General features: G+C 43.7%; 1 protein-coding gene across 2 annotated transcripts in view; it reads left to right on the top strand.

The window, feature by feature from the left end:
* Window positions 1-3519: 3519 nt before the first annotated feature.
* ZSWIM6 (zinc finger SWIM-type containing 6) overlaps window positions 3520-16545 on the top strand; it is a 112115-nt gene continuing 99089 nt past the window's right edge. Inside the window, exon 1 of one of the 2 annotated variants that reach the window (XM_090132397.1) lies at window positions 3520-4487. In XM_090132397.1, the coding sequence (XP_089988523.1) occupies window positions 3986-4487 (502 nt within the window). In that variant the 5' untranslated portion in view covers window positions 3520-3985. The remainder of the gene's footprint in view (window positions 4488-16545) is intronic. The other variant, XM_031605447.2, reaches the window with a different exon arrangement.

The raw sequence follows: 16545 nt of genomic DNA, 5'->3' as shown, positions 1-16545 counted from the left end.
TGTTGCTTTTTAGCACCACAAATTCTGAAACAACAGACCCAGAGTGATGTTAGATCTAGCTTCTTCTCAAAGACAGGATTTTCTGCTTTTGACTTTTTATGAGCAAGTTATAACTCAGAAGAAAGATGAGACACACTTATTTCTCTATTCAGAGACTTTGAAACTCTGAACCTTGTAAATCAGTTCAACATGTTTCATTTTAAGAAGTCACTTGCACGTTATCATTTTAGTTGTAACAGTGATACTTTTATTCCTAGGAAGTTAGTAGTAAGCTAAATTGTCCCAGCAGATATTCCAACACAATGCTCCTTATAAGGAAGAAATAATTTCTTCCCAGGGTCTATTCTCAATAAATGTAAAGTGAATGTGCTTGTTCCTTGAGGAAATACAGAGCAGCATTAATTCAAAGAGCTCTGGGACTCTGGCACACACAATACCATTCCCTTCAGTCCATCTCAGAATGACTTCATACATCAAATATCAAGCCACAGAAAGGCAGAGGACACAGAAATGAATGTCAAGAGGATTTAGCCCAAATTAAGATATTTGTCTCTTTACATTATTTTATAATAGTGGTGGAGCATGCCTAGTACTTTAAGTACATTTTCCTAAATGTTTTTGGATTCTAGAATCTGACTCCATTTTTAGAATCATCATGGAATTACAATAAAAAGCTGTCCCTTGAAAGGTCTCTTTCAGTGCTGCTGGTTTATTTACACGTTAAAAGAATGACTCCTAAATGAGTCCTAAATGAGCTGGCAGTATTTATCCTAAAGTATCCAATTTCATGTTAAAGGCTAGTGAAAGGCAAGATTTCTATTTTTAACTTCTGAAAATAAGTTTCTGAACACAACGTTTTAAACAATTTAAGAAAACATTTCAAGCCAAAGATATAGATCAGGTATACTATTTTCTTCATTGACCAGTCTTCATCAGCATTCATCATAGCTGTTTGCTTTTCCTGTGTTTAAATTTTCAGAGTTTTGGCACTGCCAGGTGTAGCTATATTCACTATTTTTATGCACAGCAGTGTTTTCCAAGTTTTTGTGTGATAAATATTGAAATATATTATGAATCCATATAATCTACAGCTTTCTTACAAACTGTCTTTGAACTTGTTAAATAGAAGTCCTTATGGAAGCAAGTTAAAAAATACATTGTTTTAGCATTGTTAATTTAACTGTTTCAGTATACTTCTAAGTCTTTCTTGTGTTTGATTATGTTAATGCTGTCATCTCTTGATCAACACTTTAAATTAATGCTTATTAATTTTTCTTGTGCTTATTCAAGGAGCTCTGGCTGTAATCACACAAAATCGCAGAATTGCAGAAGCTGGAAGGGACTTCAAGACATCATCAAGCCTAAACCCCCTGATAAAGCAGGTACCCCCTGATAAAGTAGGTCACACAAGTAGGCACTCAGCTGGGTCTTGAATATCTCCATAGAAGGAGACTCCACAACCTCTGGGCAACCACTGCTCTGTCACCCTTACCATAAAGAAGTTCTTCTGCACGTTTACATGGAACTTCAAGTGTTCAAGTTTTAGGCCATTACTCCTTGTTCTGCTGCTATGCAGCAATGAGAAGGGCCTGGCCTCATCCATTTGCTTCACACCTCCAATTAGATATTTATTAACATTAATTACATTTCACCTCAGTCTTCTTTTGCCCAGGCTGAAGAGACTCAGGTTACTCAGTCTTTCCTCATTTCCTCCCTTTCTTTTCTGACTTCCTATCCTCATGGTGTTTAGAGATATTTTAATGACATGCATGAATATGGAGACTTGTTCAGCTTAAATGCCATCTTGTTTTTTCTTGTTCTCATTTTTCCAGATAAGTTTTAACCGCCACGGTGACTCATGTTGACCAGCACTGGGCTGTCAACAATCCATTTTCTACATACAGACCATTGTTTTCTTCATACAAAGACAACTGCATGCAATCTTTCTTTCAAATTAGCGCAACTAGTGGAATGCTCAGGCCTTGTATGTGCTGCAGTAAGGAATGGGAATGACTGCAAACTGTCTAGTTTGCAAACTCAATCTTATGTCTGAAACATAAAGAACAAATTGTACCAAGTGGTCGTCAAGGATGTTTTTCCAAGGAGCTCACAGAACTGACTTTAAGTGCAAGAGATTAACCATGTTAAGGCTGCTTTTCCACAGCCATTGCTTTCCCTCTGTGTAACTCTGCAACACAGATCTTCAGCAACTATGAGGCAGAATAAGAGGAAATGAATATGCAGCTCAGTAAGCTTCTTACAAAAAAAAAGATCATCCTTCAAAAGGAAAACTAACTTCAGATTTAAACACAGATAAGGCATTTTTTTTTTCCCCCTAGACTTTACACATCTTCCTAGTTGCTTTCAGAAAGTTTGAGGTGTGAAGGTGTCACTACTGGTGGAAGGAGGGAACTTCAGGATCAGATAATACATGTTAACTGTTACAGTGCTATGTCAGTGCAGAGTGAGCCCAACGAGAAGCATCCTTGTTGCTTATGGCATGATATCAAGAGGAAAGATGCTATTACTCTTTTATGTACTTTCCAGCCCAGCAAAGAAAAAAGCTTCAACAGCATCCTGTGTAGCTGTTAATATTCATAGGATATGAGTATGAATGCCTCATATATGGGAAGCAGCTCTTCCTGCTGAGTGGCAGAAGGATGAAAAAGGCATATCGATGGGCTTTTCTCTCAGATTTCCTAAGTGAATTTGCTATTTTATTTATTTATTTATTTATTTAACCAGATCTGAAAAGGCAGAACGATGACTAAATTAAGACAACAGACACTTGGGCTACTTTTGCTTATTAAAGAAAGTTCTATTTTCACTGCCGTACTTGTCAGCCTTTACTGCAACCCCCTCCGCTATGACAGGAGGAATTCTCCCAGCAACGCGTTATTTCCATTGCAGCAGGCGGCTAAGAGCTGCTGAAGAACAGCCATTACCCGGCTGCGGTCGGCGCTGCCGCTGCCTCGCTAGAGGCTTGTTTGAAGCAGAAGTAGCGATGGAGCAACGTGGAAGAAAACTGTTTCAAGATGTGAGGCGTTATTAACAACGGCTGAGCGAGGGGGCCGGAGTTAGATATAATTTCTCCTCTACTGTCACACACGGGTACCGTGAAACTCTTATTTTCTACGCGTTTCCTCGCTCTGCCCTCAGACACACAGAAACCAGAGCACTACGAAGAGCAAAACCGAGTCGGACATCCGCGACTGCTCTCCGTAGCGCTCGGGCTCCCAGGCGGCTCAAATACTCGGCCGAGGTGAGCTACGTAAATACAGCAGGTGCCAAGAGCGGCAAAACGCTGCGCTACTGCTACCGTCCGAGCGCGGGGAGGGCCGCCGCAGCAGCAGCACGGAGGCGGGCGGGGAGCTCCCGGCGAGCCGGCAAGGCAGCGCCGCGCGCTCCGAAATAACGGCGCGGCGCGGTGCTCCGCCGGAGGAAAGCCTCCCGCTCCCACCGGCCGGCCGCTCCGCCCGCCGCCGGGCCGCCCCGCAGCACAGCCGCTCGCCCGCCCTAGCCGCCGCTACCGTCTTTCCCCCGCCCGCAGCCGCCTCCCCGCCCGGCGCTCCCGCAGCGGTGAGCGGGGTGAGGCCCCGCCCCCGCACTCCGCTCCCCGCGTGGCGTCAGGCGGAGGCCACGCCTCTCTTTTCCCACAGCGCGTGACGCCACGAGGCGGGCCGGGGGAGCGACTCGGCGTCCTCCCGCCGCCGGCTGTGTGTGTATGTGCGTGTGGGAAGGGACGGGGGAGCGGCGGCGCGCACCTTCCCACCGCGAGCCGCGCTCGGGCCGTTCTATTTATGTTTGTGGCGGCGATTTGCATACGGCGCCTCCCCCTGCCGCCCGCGGATGGGCAGCGGGACGCGCCCTTTTGCCGTATAAGGAGAAAAGGGCGGGGACTCGGGGCCGGCGGCCGCTCGTTGCCTTCCTGGTACCGTTTATATGGTAGAGCCACTTCCGCCGTCTGCTTAGAAGCGGCGCGATCATGGCGGAGCGCGGTCAGCTGCCTCCTCCCGCAAAGCGCCTCTGCTGCAGACCCGGCTACGGCTCGGGCTGCAGGCCGGGCGGGCGGGCGGGCGGCGCCGGCCCCGGCGGCGGAGCTCTCTGCGCCGGCCCCAGCTCCGCAGCCGCCGCCGCCGCCCTGGGGCTGCTGCCGCTGGGCAAGACGCAGAGCCCCGAATCCCTGCTGGACATCGCGGCTCGCAAGGTGGCGGAGAAGTGGCCCTTCCAGCGGGTGGAGGAGCGGTTTGAACGGATCCCGGAGCCGGTGCAGCGCAGGATCGTCTACTGGTCCTTCCCCCGCAGCGAGAGGGAGATCTGCATGTACTCCTCCTTCAACACCGGCAGCGAGGACCCCGCCGCCGCTCCCGTGGGGGCCGCCGCCGCGCCCGGCGGGGCCGCGGACGCCGCCGACGAGAACCGTCTGCCCTTCCGCAGGGGCATCGCGCTGCTCGACGGCGGCTGCGTCGATAACGTCCTGCAAGTCGGTGAGTCACCGGGCGCGACGCCGGGCCCGTGTCAGTGCCGCTCCCCCAGTCCCCCAGCCCCTTCTCCCGGTGTGGGCTTCGCAGCCCCTCGGCGCGGGAGGGTTGCCCCGGCCCGGCGGGGAGCCCCGGCACGGCGCTGTCCCTTTAACTCTCGCTGCCGGTAATCCGGAGCGTGTAATCCCGCTTGGGTCTGCCCCCTCCCAGCGCCCACCCCCGGTAATCCGGGTCACCGCCGTACCCCGGGCCACAATGGGGAGGAGGTGCCCCCCGCGCACACACCTCCCCGGTGGAAATGAATCAGCAGAAGGCGGCCCACGGGGATGGTGTGCGTGTGTGTATGTGTGTGTGTGTGTGTGTGGGGCGGGGGGGGTATGCGGCGTGCTCGGAAATAAAGAAATAAAAGCGAATGCCAGAGCCTGGTTTGAGGGAGGAGGAGGAAGGGGGGGAGCGGCGAACAAAGGCATTTCTAGGGCAGCGGCGAGCCGCAGGGAGGGGGCGAGATCCGCAGCGTGCGGGCGTGGGGGGGGGGGGGGGGGAACGGGCGGGGGGCACGGGGCCGTGACAGCGAGGCGTGTGTTGCGGGGGGGCCGCGCTTCCTCCCGCTGGAACAATGCTCCCTCCTCTTCCTCCTCTGCGTTTAAAGGGCTGCGGGGCTCGGTGCTCCCCTTCTTCTGCGGGGGGGACGCGCTTCGCCCCGCCTCCCTTCCGCGGACGCCCCCGTGGTGGGGCGAGGTGCCCCTCGTCCGCGCGTGGGATCCAGAACTTCCACGGGGGGCGTGGGGTCTGCTTTGTAACCGGGCACTTTGTTCTCGTTTTCGTGTTTATCTCCCACCTTTTAAAGGGAAAGCTAGACAAAAGGATCCTGCTCGATATTCTAATTGTTATTATTTTTTTCTATGTAAAAACGCCTCTGTCTTATTTCCCCCACGGTGCATCCTGTCCCGAGCCTTTTGTTCACTCCACTTGTGCTCCTCTTTCTGCCCATTTATTTTCGCTGCTGCTGCTCCCAGCCTCTCTGCCTTTCTCAGAGCTGAACTCGAGACGATTTTTTTTTTTTTAAATCTAATTAACTTTCTTGTAAGTTTCATCATTTGACTTTCTCTCCTTTCCAAAGGTTGAGATGTGGCTGTAGCTCCTTGGAACTGGCAGAACCAGAAGCAGAGCTCTTCTAGTTAGGTTGGCTGCACTGAGATTTTTACTTTTTTTTTTTTTCTTTTTCCCTTCTGCTTGCACTTGATTCTGTTTGCAGGCGATGAGGAATGACAGGAGTGCACATAGGGAGGGTTTCTTGGATGATTACATTTAAGCCAGGAATTCACTGTGAAAATAAAGCCAAGGGGCGATAAATAAAAGATGCAATCTTCTCCAGGAGACAGACACCCAGCGTGGGCTTCACTGTGCTTGCTTTCAGTGACAGAACAGGGCCTCAGCGAGGAGTTGTGAAAGGAAAAAGTAACTTGTTGTATAGCTCCTGAAGGGGAGGGGCATTGAGTAATGTTGGCAAGGGTCAATGCGAAGAGAGAAAATATGCATAAATACAACTGAAGTGTTGACTGCTGCTTCTGGAGCCCTTAAACACGTTCCAGACAAATGCTGAAAATACAGTTGTGTTGTGTTTTTTTTCCAGCCTTCCATTGGAAAGCTGTGCTCCAGCAGTGTTGGAGCTGCTGATGGTGAGTGTCTCAGTGCTCTGGCAGCACCATGGTTGGGCCCGGAGCTTGGGCAGGGCTCTGTTGGATGCAGAGCTCTCATGCAAAGCTGGTGCTGCGACTGCTGCTGGGCTGAAGGGTGCGACTGAGCCCTGGGACCAGCTCTGTGTGGTATGATGGGGTGCTGCCTTGGGGGAGCTCTGATGGGTCTGTGCAAGCAGCGATCGGTGGCCTTACAAACGAGAATTTGTGTTCTGTGCAGTGTGAGTAATGGAAACTCTGTGAATGTTTACTGTTGCGCTGTGGAAAAGCGCGGCTGTTGGACAAAGTGCGTTTTATTATTTATCAGCCCTAACAGCCTTACTTGTTGTAGTGATGATCACTATAAGGGAATGCAGATCTGTTTAGTGAGGGAGAGGCACGAACTTTGCTTCGGTAGTTAAATAGACTTAAATGCTTCTGGAGTCTACATTTCTTAGTCTAGCCTGGAGTGAACACTCGGACAATCTCTTCCCAGTACTAGAATTTCAAAAACCTTGTGTCTACATGCTGCTAAAAATTGTCACATGATCCTGTGTCATCCTCCCCACCTCTGTCTCACACGTGTCATGAAAAGAGCAAAAGGAGCTAACACATCAGGGATTTGCACAGCCGATGATCCAGTGTTAGGCTGACGAGAGCCCTGTGAGTGGTATTGGCCTGGCATGATAATTAGCATCACTTAGTTCTGAAAGACTTCTCTCCAGAGAAACTAGCTTAAAAATTCTGCCTGCATTGAAGATATTGGTGCTTTTTATAGCTTATTTTGGTATGTTTCAACTAAAAAAAGATAATGTAGATTTCTGGAACAAACCTTTTCAACTGTGTAATTTAATTTTTCTACTATATATGTTTCACTTATTTCAAACCAGGTATTTTTTAGTAAAGATTGCAGGCTAAGCATGAAGGCACTTTGAGGAAATACAACAATCTGGGAGAGAAATTAGAAGTTGACTGTGGTTCATTTGGCGTTTGCATGAAGATGCCAGGAGTGAGCAGACAGTTTTAGCTGGTGGAGTGTATATTTGGTTTCTGAGGTTTGTCCTGAATTAGTGTACAGCCCTGCCTTGTCGTCACAGCGGTGTCTGTCAAGGTTAGGAAGAGCCTCAGTAGCACTGCTGACCTGGTGAGAGCCCTGAGAGCCCTTCGTGCAGCTATTCTCGACACAGGGAAAAAAGCCACCCTGTGCTCTGGTAGGATGACTTTCTGCTTTGGAAGGGCAGAGGCTGCCTTTACTGCAGTGGCGGGAAGCCCTGCTGCTCTATCTGCGTCCACATTAGAGCCACTTGAAGTGGTTTCTTGATACGTCACTTGAAGTACTCCTAGAATGTCTTCGTCTGTCTTTAATTTGAGGTTGGTTTGTCTTTGCTGCTTAGAACTTGCTTGCTCATACAGGTCTCCCTTTAAGGTGTTGTAGTCTTTTCCACAGTAGCATAGGGCTTTGTAATCATGGTAGTCATGCCTCTAGGTATGAATGGCAGGAGAGTGAGTTGGAGGGAAGAAACTTCCAAGGGGAAGAAAATAATGTATAGAATTAATTGATGGGCACTTACCACAGCGCTGGAATTTAATATTCAAGTTGTGAACTGGGAAACTACCTTGTCGGGGAAGAGTGCTCAGCTGGAGTGACGATGGTATGGAGTGGCAGATGTAGTTTTCTGAAGTCCCCCAGTGAAATGTGTTCAGGAGGATGCTAACAACATACTGTGTTTGATTTCAGGAAAAAAAAAAAAGAAGAAGAAAACAAGTGGAGCTTCTCACATGTAAAATAATAGTTGGAACTTCCTGGATGTTTCTTTGTCTGGTTCTTAAATGAAATAAGGACTTGTGAGTTTTTTTCCCCGTTTTTTTCTTAATGCGAAGTGTTTATCTTTTGACTTGGTTGCTTTCATCATCTATTGTTACAAAAGAGCTACAAGTTGGTGGTTGCTTTCAAAACCAGGAGAAACCATCATTCTAGGAAGAGAAAGCTTCATAAGATCCTGTTGGTAGCTGCTCTGATTCTGATTGAAAGCGATATTGTAAAGAATCAGCCATACATGTATAATAATCAGCAACTTTCTGCTCCTTTTGGTGAATGATGATCCCAGCTAATAATTTTTTCATTCTTCCTAGCCATCTTTGCCCAAAATAGCGTGGAATTATACAGCACATAAGACAAGTGCAGTTTCTTTTCTTTCAAGATCTAATTATTTGAGTAACAACAAAAGTGATACACCTTTCTGTTGATTAAAACTACACCAGTTATTTTGTTAGAAATCCGGCACAGGTATTTGTGCTATGCATTGAGATGTACCTTTTAGCAGACCTGTCGATTTTTCACTAATGCCTACAATGTACATTGTTGATGAAACATATGTGGCACATGGATTTAGCCTTTTTCTAAATAAGCAAAGTAATATTAAATTAAGCAACGAAGCTAAGGCTGTTATTTGTGAATGTAAGCACTGCGTTCTGCATTAACTTCTTGGAGTCCTGGCATGTCTGGTGACCTTTGTCCAAGGGGAGAATGTTGTGCTAAGGTTCTTCTCCTGGAAGAGGCAGTTTATCTACTGACATGCCACAGAAGCAGGCATGGTTTCTTCAGCAGCCAGCCCAGTGTTGGGGTTTGGTTAGGAACGTATGACTAAAACAAGTAATCTAGAATTTGTTAATACAATACTGTGGTAATGTAGTAAGCAAATGATGTCTTGCTGGGCTTCTGAATATTCTTTTTGAATAGCAACCAAGACCACTAGGATTTTGCAAAAATACCTTCAGTGATTACGATTTGAATTAGCTTTAAGAAGTAAGTACCAATATTTCCAGGTTTGGAGAGACAAGTAAACTCATTTTTAAATATTTCTTCCTGAAAGAGAGACAGCTGAATGCATTCCAGTTTCGTTGTTAGATTTGGAATGCAATGTATTAATTAGGGAACACACAAACTATTTTCAGTGAGTAGACATGTGTATTCTGATGGACTATCCTTGACATTGAAGAATTTCTTTGGAAACTTTTCTTCTTAAAAATAAATATAATAAAGAGGGATTGGGGGGAGAGGGGGATTATTTAAAAAAAAAAAAAACCCTTTCTTTTAAAACTAGATTAATAAACATGGAAAACTTAGTCAGCTCCCGCCTCTTTTGAGTCTTTCTAAAAATATCTAATCTGAATTTCAAGAGAAAGTAAGCATTTTTCAGTGATTACAAGAAGCAGGAATAAAAACCTTATCCAGGCGCATCCAGCCCGTGGCCTGGCCCAGCTGGCTCTGCATCCCGGCTGCTGCCCAGTGGCCCAGCGTGCCGCTTCCCCACAGCCCAATGTCAGTGTGCGATGGTGTCTATTTGCAATTCCATTTTCAGTTGACATAAATACACAAACTGAGCATTTTCAGATGGTGTGTACAAAATTGCAACCAGACGTTCAACTCAAAGGTTTGACCATGTCTCTTTTACTTTTGTAAGCTCTTTCTTACCGTAGAGGACCACCCTGTGCTTCACAATCAGCCTTATTCATGTCATCACTTTTTGGCAGTGCATACGACTGGGGACAACTGTTGTCATGGATGAAGTGTTGGAGTAACATTACATCAAAAATCACGGACAAACACCTTGAGAGTTCACGAAGACTTGCAGGCATTGCCAGTGAACCAGGGATCAATGTGTTAGTTTCACACAAACAGGGTCACACATCCCACTAGTTCTGGGTTCTTGTTGCTCCCCTTTTTTGCTTTAACATTCTAATATTTTAAAAATGTTATAGATCGAGATTAGTTTTGTTGCTTATATACGTGAACTACGTTATATATTTTGTGAGAGCTGCTCCAAAATTAATGACTGCTCTTTTATTACATTGACCCACTGTGTTAGAGGCAGATGTTGGTGGTACGGTAATAAAAGTTGAACCTTCCCACCAATATTCAGTTCCTTGTTGTTGCTGTGTGGCAGATGGCAGCAGAGGGTCACTCTGTCAGGATGGCATCTGACATGGAACTGTGTAAGAAGCAGAGGTGTGTCATTAAATGCCTCCATGAGGAAAAAAATGGCACTAGTTGACATTCATTCACCGACACTTGCTGAACATTCCTGGAGACCAGAAAGTGGATGTGAGCACAGTGAGGTGGTGTGTGGTGCATTTCGGTGGTGGTAACAGTGACAGTGGGGCTCCTTCACTGGTGCAGATTTTGACAAGCATGGCATGTAAGCTCTTGTTCACCACTGGAGAAAATGCACAACTAATGATGGTGACTGTGTTGATAAAGACTGTTTTGTAGCTGGGAATTAGCTCTATCAAATGGCATTATTGTGCTCTGAAGCTGGTGCAGTTTCCATGGAAATATATGAGGCATTAATTTTGGAGCATCCTTTGTCTGTGCAGCACAAAACTGTTCACTAGATGTGGCCCAGGTAAGCCAGGAAATTGGACACTAATGCCTTGTAGAGTCTTTCCATGTAGTTACAAATAGTAGGATAAGTTTGTAATAAGACAATGTCTTTACTGCGCTAGAATTTAGTAAATCGCTTCTGCTTAAAATTTGTAAAACAGCGAAAACCCACTCTTTTATGAAAAAAATTTTATATTTGCCTTGACTTAACAACTTGCTGTTATTCATTTTTGTCAGTTTTCATGTTTCTCAGGTTTCTTATTTACCCTCCTAATTTCAAGGCTTTCCTCACTTTGATGAAAAAAAATTCCATTTTTAAAACTTGCTTTCAGTTTAAGAAAGTGATTCCATCTCTGCGTACAGTCAGATGTTTTGGTATGTAGCAGTTCTTGAATTTGAGCCAGTTGTGATGCCAGCAACTGATGCTTTCTCTGTCTGTCTCTGTGCTTTCGGAGATGAATGATTAATTAGAAGTGAAAATTGTGTATAAGGGTAGGCTGAAGCTGTTTAAAAGTCAGCCTTGGACAAATTGGTTTTCCTTAACAATCGCTAAGTCGTTGATGAGTTTTGCCATAACGTTTGCTGTTCTTTTTTTTTTTTAACCTGTTAAAGTTAAAACCTTACATAAGACTTTGAAGATCTAATTAAAACCTATTTAGTGAAAAGTAGCATATTGTCATATACAGCAGTCCTTACCAGTGAAGGTTAAAGTATGTTGGGTGATACCCTGCAAGATGTATCTGCATGGGTTCACTTTTCACGTCAGCTGCTGTTTTGGTAATCTAGATCTTCGAATCCTAAAATTTTGTAGTAATGTGACAAAATATTAGTGCAAAGCTACGGTAATGCAAGAAGGCAGCTGACACCCTTTTTCTTATTTTCTCTTCAGTTGATTTTCTTTGGGGGTTAGATAGGAGAATGTAATGCATCTTGAAAAATAAAAGAACAGAAAAGGACAGAACTATTTTAACTGACAAAAGCTATTCTAGTTTATGAATCTGCCTGTCTGTCATAGGAAATAATTTGAAATGTTACAAAGCTTTCATGTGCAACGAGGGTACGGATTTAATGTGAATTCTGATTGCCTGGAATGCAGTCGGCCTGACAGCATGTGAATACTTGAGCACTGTCCAATAACTGCACTTGTGCTGGGAGAGCTGTCTCCTCGAACTTCCAGTTTTTCCTCTTGGTTCACTATCTAAAGCTACCTGTGAGAAATGCTTCTCTTAGCTGGATGTGCACGCAGCCTTTGACATGGCTTTGTAGCCTTCTGTGACCTGGATCACTAGTAATGTTGGCCGGGGCTGTGTGCTGGTTTGCATTCTCCTCCTGGCTACATGGCAATTACCATGATTTAGTGATGCCCTTGCAGTGCAGTACTGTACTGGCTTCTGATGAGGCAGCCATATGCACTCAGCCTTTGTTGCCTTGGCCCCACTGTTAAACGCTAGGATGTCTGGAAAGCTTGTAATGTAAGTCACTATCTTAGAGTAGTTGCTCTATTGTTTGTTTGTTTCCTCGTTTTTATTCTGCAATTGTGTAAACAGACGAGGAGGGAGCCTTCTAAAAGTAAGGAGTGAAGAGCATAGGATTGAGTCAGAACTGATAAAAGGCCTGCTACAGAAGCTCAGTGGCCATACTAAAGAAGCTTTCTGATTTGACAAAACAGCTGAATGGAACTGTCTCCCAGTGTAGGCTTTTTACCTATACTTCATTAAGCCTTTCTGAAAATTGAAAAACAGAATATGAAAGAGGGGCATCTTTAACTGTATTTAAAGCATATTTTAAGGTGATTGCGATGTGCACCACTGCACTTTAAAAAGACCTTTATCTTTTCTTTCCCTCTAACTCTTTCCTCCTTGTTGCAAATAAGAACGTTTGACAGTCTTGAGATATCTGGGAATTTTTGCTTTGGAAATGCATTGGCAATGGCTGAGAAGGTCTGACGTTAATTGGGAGGATGCAGCAGAACCTGTCAGTAAGTTTAAATTCATGCTAGTAGAGCTAGCTGATCAGATAAATCGAAAGCTCATTTACTGAATTAATGTGCTAAAAATTCATGTGGCTTACGTTTTGTCCTGCTTTATTTAACAATCCGCCTGTTTACATAAGTCATCTTTCATTGTTAATGGGTGTCAGACCTCTAACGTGCTGTGGGACTGCTGGAAAAATAAGTGTGGAAAAGTGGCACAATTGGAAGAAAGTTAACAGAAATAGGCATTAATATATCTTTTATTGAATCTGTTTGACTTTTTTTTTTTTTCTTATAAGAGCTAATTATTTTCAAATGATCATTTTAAAGGCTGGGAAAATCAGATGTTGCATAGCCATATGACTTCTAAGAAATGAGACACTTTGTTGTATGCAAGCCAAATTTTTCTGCTAACTGGTTACTGACAGCTGGTAGTAATGCAAATACAGTGCAGGAACTGTGCAGCTGACTACAATGTTTAATTTATACTGACTAATGAAATAAAGAACATTTGACCATTGAGACACTTAAGATTGAATAAACTGTTTTATGAAGTGTGAGACAAATCTACAGTCTGTAATACATTATAGGATCAAGTTTGCATGTACTGTACTTATTTTTGTATTTCTAATTTTGTGGGTTTTGGTGATAGGATTTTACTAGCATTGATTCATTTGGGCTTATTTCCATATGCTTCAAGCTTGACTTTTTTTTTTTTTAATACTAATGGCTTGTTTTTTGACTTGGTACCTGTGCTCAGCTTTATGCTCAGCTTTGTGGCTGTGGAAGGCTTCTCTGTCAGATCAGCTTCTAGTTTACCCTTGTCAAGAGCATCTGGTGAGTTTTATTGTATAAACCAAGTATTAATGAGCTTTAATGCTTAGACCAGCCTGAAGTTCAGAGTGTCATGCCATCTTCAGTGATGGTGTATGGGATTGTTGGTTTGTGGAAAGTATAAGCAACTGCACCTAGTGTGGTCTTAGGATGTCATATATCTGGTGACCAGTCATTTGTGCCACTTAGCTGTAGTCTTGACCATGGAATAATGGCAAATAGAATGTTTGTGTTAAGAACTATTAACAAAAATGTCAATCAGTAATCATCCTGAATTTGTCTGGAAAACACGAGAAGTTTTGCAAAGAGCTTTGTAGTAAGCAATTGATTACTTGCACAGCAGCAGTTGCCTCAGTGAAGCACTTTCCTGCTTATGTTTGTGGAGTACAATGCATCATTTGGAAAGTTGAAAACTAGTGTTGTAAAACACTTGTTTGCGTATTTACACAGCTGACCTTGGTGACCACATTAAGTGTGACTTGTGCTTCAAGACAACTCTGCTGAGCATGGTGATTCTGAAAGCTCAAGAACAGGGAAAATCAGTAGCCTAAATGAATTGTTTAACATACTGGATATGTGGAGGAAACCTGGAATGCTTTTCTTCTGAAATACTGTGTTATGACCAATGACAACTGTGCCAGCTGGCTGTATTGCTGATGTACATGCAGAATGACTGTCAGTTCTGCCATTGATTTAAGGTGTAAGCTGAAACCTTGCAAACTGACTGTTAGCGTCTCATGGTTAAAATATCAAGTCAGTAATATTCTGTATCTGTGTCTGGATTTAGAGTAGCTGTACTACATAGAAGCATGAAAATTCAATTTTACTTCTAGAACAGAGGGATAACAAAATGTGTAACTGGTGTTAAATTTTTAGCTTTTCATTATTGCAAGTCATGATCTATGAGATAACAGTCACACAGCTTTCCTGGTGAAATCTAAATGCATGAACTAATAGCTGAATATGCTACTAATGTCTGAATGATAGACAGTGACTCGAAATAGGACTTGATGTAACAGATGCCTTGGCAGTCTGATTGGGTAAGGAAACTGAAGATAACTTGATTAGTGCTATTTAGAAGTTTTAGAAGCACCATACTGCTTAGTTTTACTGATGATTTTCAGTGGCCAAACTTTACATTATGTATCCTGGCAATAATTTACAGTCTTAATTTTTAAATAGTTATATAGATGATAAATATAAGTGGCTACTTGTTGGCAGGTGTGAATAACTGTTTAGGAATAAACAAGAGTTCAACTCATTTAGTAAGATATACTTGAAGACAAGAGGGGTAGTAAGATGCTGAGCTGACCTTTATAGATGAGAGGGTAGGAAGAAAAGTGAGGATGTGATGACTTCTGAGATAAGGTAGAGGTCAAAGAGCTCTGCAGATTTCTGAAGAGGTGTGTTTAATGAGGTTATAGTCTGAATGACTGGCTTCTCCATCTTTATTATCTGCTTTCAGAGGGTTTTAGTGAAGTCATGAAAGGATAGATTTCTCCGTTACGAAAACTTTGTTTTGTTTTGTACAACAGGTTAGCAATCTAACAGCTATCTTGTAGATTTTGAAACTGCAAAATTATTTAAAGCTGTGAATTGAACGGTTGCTTGTTCTGCCCTCTCCCTTTCTTACATCCTAATTTCAATTTTAGAAATTCAGCATATCTGACATTATTTTTCAGAAAGTGCTGACTTTTCTGTTAAATAGAAGGTTATTTGTCAGACTGCGCTTTATCAAAGCAGAAGCTATTTCTGTTATGTCTTGTTGGAGACTCCATCATCAGTGGTTAAAAAAAAAAAAAAGCAATAAGCAGACTTACTCATGGAGTTAAATATGCATTGATTAACTCATATTACAAATTAATCTTGTTTTATTTTAAGATATAGTCAAATTTTGTCTTAATTGTCTTAATTCTAATCAATAGGCAATAAATGGCATAATTTTAAACCATTCTCTTCTGGAAAAAGTCCAAGTATTTGCTTTCGTATCCTTTCTTTTTCTGCAAAATAGTAAATTGTTGTGGTACCCAGAGTTGTGAATAACTGAGTTTTATTTCTGGAACCATATCTTGTGCTGACACAGGGATAAGAACTGGGGATGCACTGAAGAAAGGATAGGATTCTGGTGACAAATGTTGCATGGGCTTGTTAGGCACTGCTTTAGATATAGGTACGAAGAGGAAAGAAAAGAACTGTTGAAGGTTAGCCTGAAGCTGAAAGGGCTAGACATTGTTAGGGATCGGAGATACATGTAAGCACTGGAAATGCAGGGATAATGTGAGCATTGTAATCTTAATAGCAAAGAGATCTAGTCTTGTGGGATAGGGTTTATTAAAAGGGAGGAATTGTATATGCACCAGGGATCAAGGAAGGGTGCTGATGTCAGAAAACTGAAGACTCTGAGAGTGGAGAGTAAGCTTGAGAGGAGTGAGATGGCAATAAGATCAAAGCAGCTACTCCCCGATTACTCAAAGTATGGAATGATAGCTAGTGAAATGTTAGGCAGGATAAATGGGAAAAATGTGAATCATGGATATGCACTTCAGTGAATCCTGCCTGTTATGAGGTCCATCTTCCCCTCCCTACCTGAATAACAAAGGGAAGTTAACTAACTAGTAGAGATAAAGTATTGAGAAACATCTACTGAAAGGAGGAAGCAGAGGAGGATGACTGTGCAGTGAGACTCTGAGCTGTGATTTTAGGAAGTAAAAGGAGAACCACAGAAGCCAGTAAAGGTCAAAAGTGCCAGGAAAGGAATCTTCTGCTTATGAGATGCTGAAAAGTGAAGCTGTCCTAGTCCTGATATGCATTCAGAAAAACCTCCTGTGGAGGCCTGAGTGAGAGCTGTTCCAGTGAGAGGACAGTCTGCTGGAACCAGCAAAGACTTGAAGGTAGAACCGCATTCGAGACAACAACCTCAACACACTGAATTATTTGGCCATGAGAGAGAGAAGGCAGAGATATGGGGAAGGGGTGGCAGTTTGGGTTAACATGAGCACCTCAGCAGAAGTTACGTGGATGAATGAAGTAGGGTAAATCAGCAGCATAAGAGTGAAGATGTCTGTATAACAAGGCACAGCATGCATGGAGACTTACAGGTAGGCATGGGGGCGATTGCCTCTAGTTGTGTTTTATGCCAGACCAGCCCTTACCAATGGCCCTAGTGAGGAAATGTGTGTGTCCTAAGCCTGAGAGTGG

Source organism: Phasianus colchicus, chromosome Z, assembly GCF_987193195.1.
Source record: "Phasianus colchicus chromosome Z, bPhaCol1.hap1.1, whole genome shotgun sequence".
NCBI classification, from domain to species: domain Eukaryota; kingdom Metazoa; phylum Chordata; class Aves; order Galliformes; family Phasianidae; genus Phasianus; species Phasianus colchicus.
The sequence above is the reverse complement of the archived record's forward strand: the minus strand, read 5'-3'. Positions and strand labels throughout refer to the sequence as shown.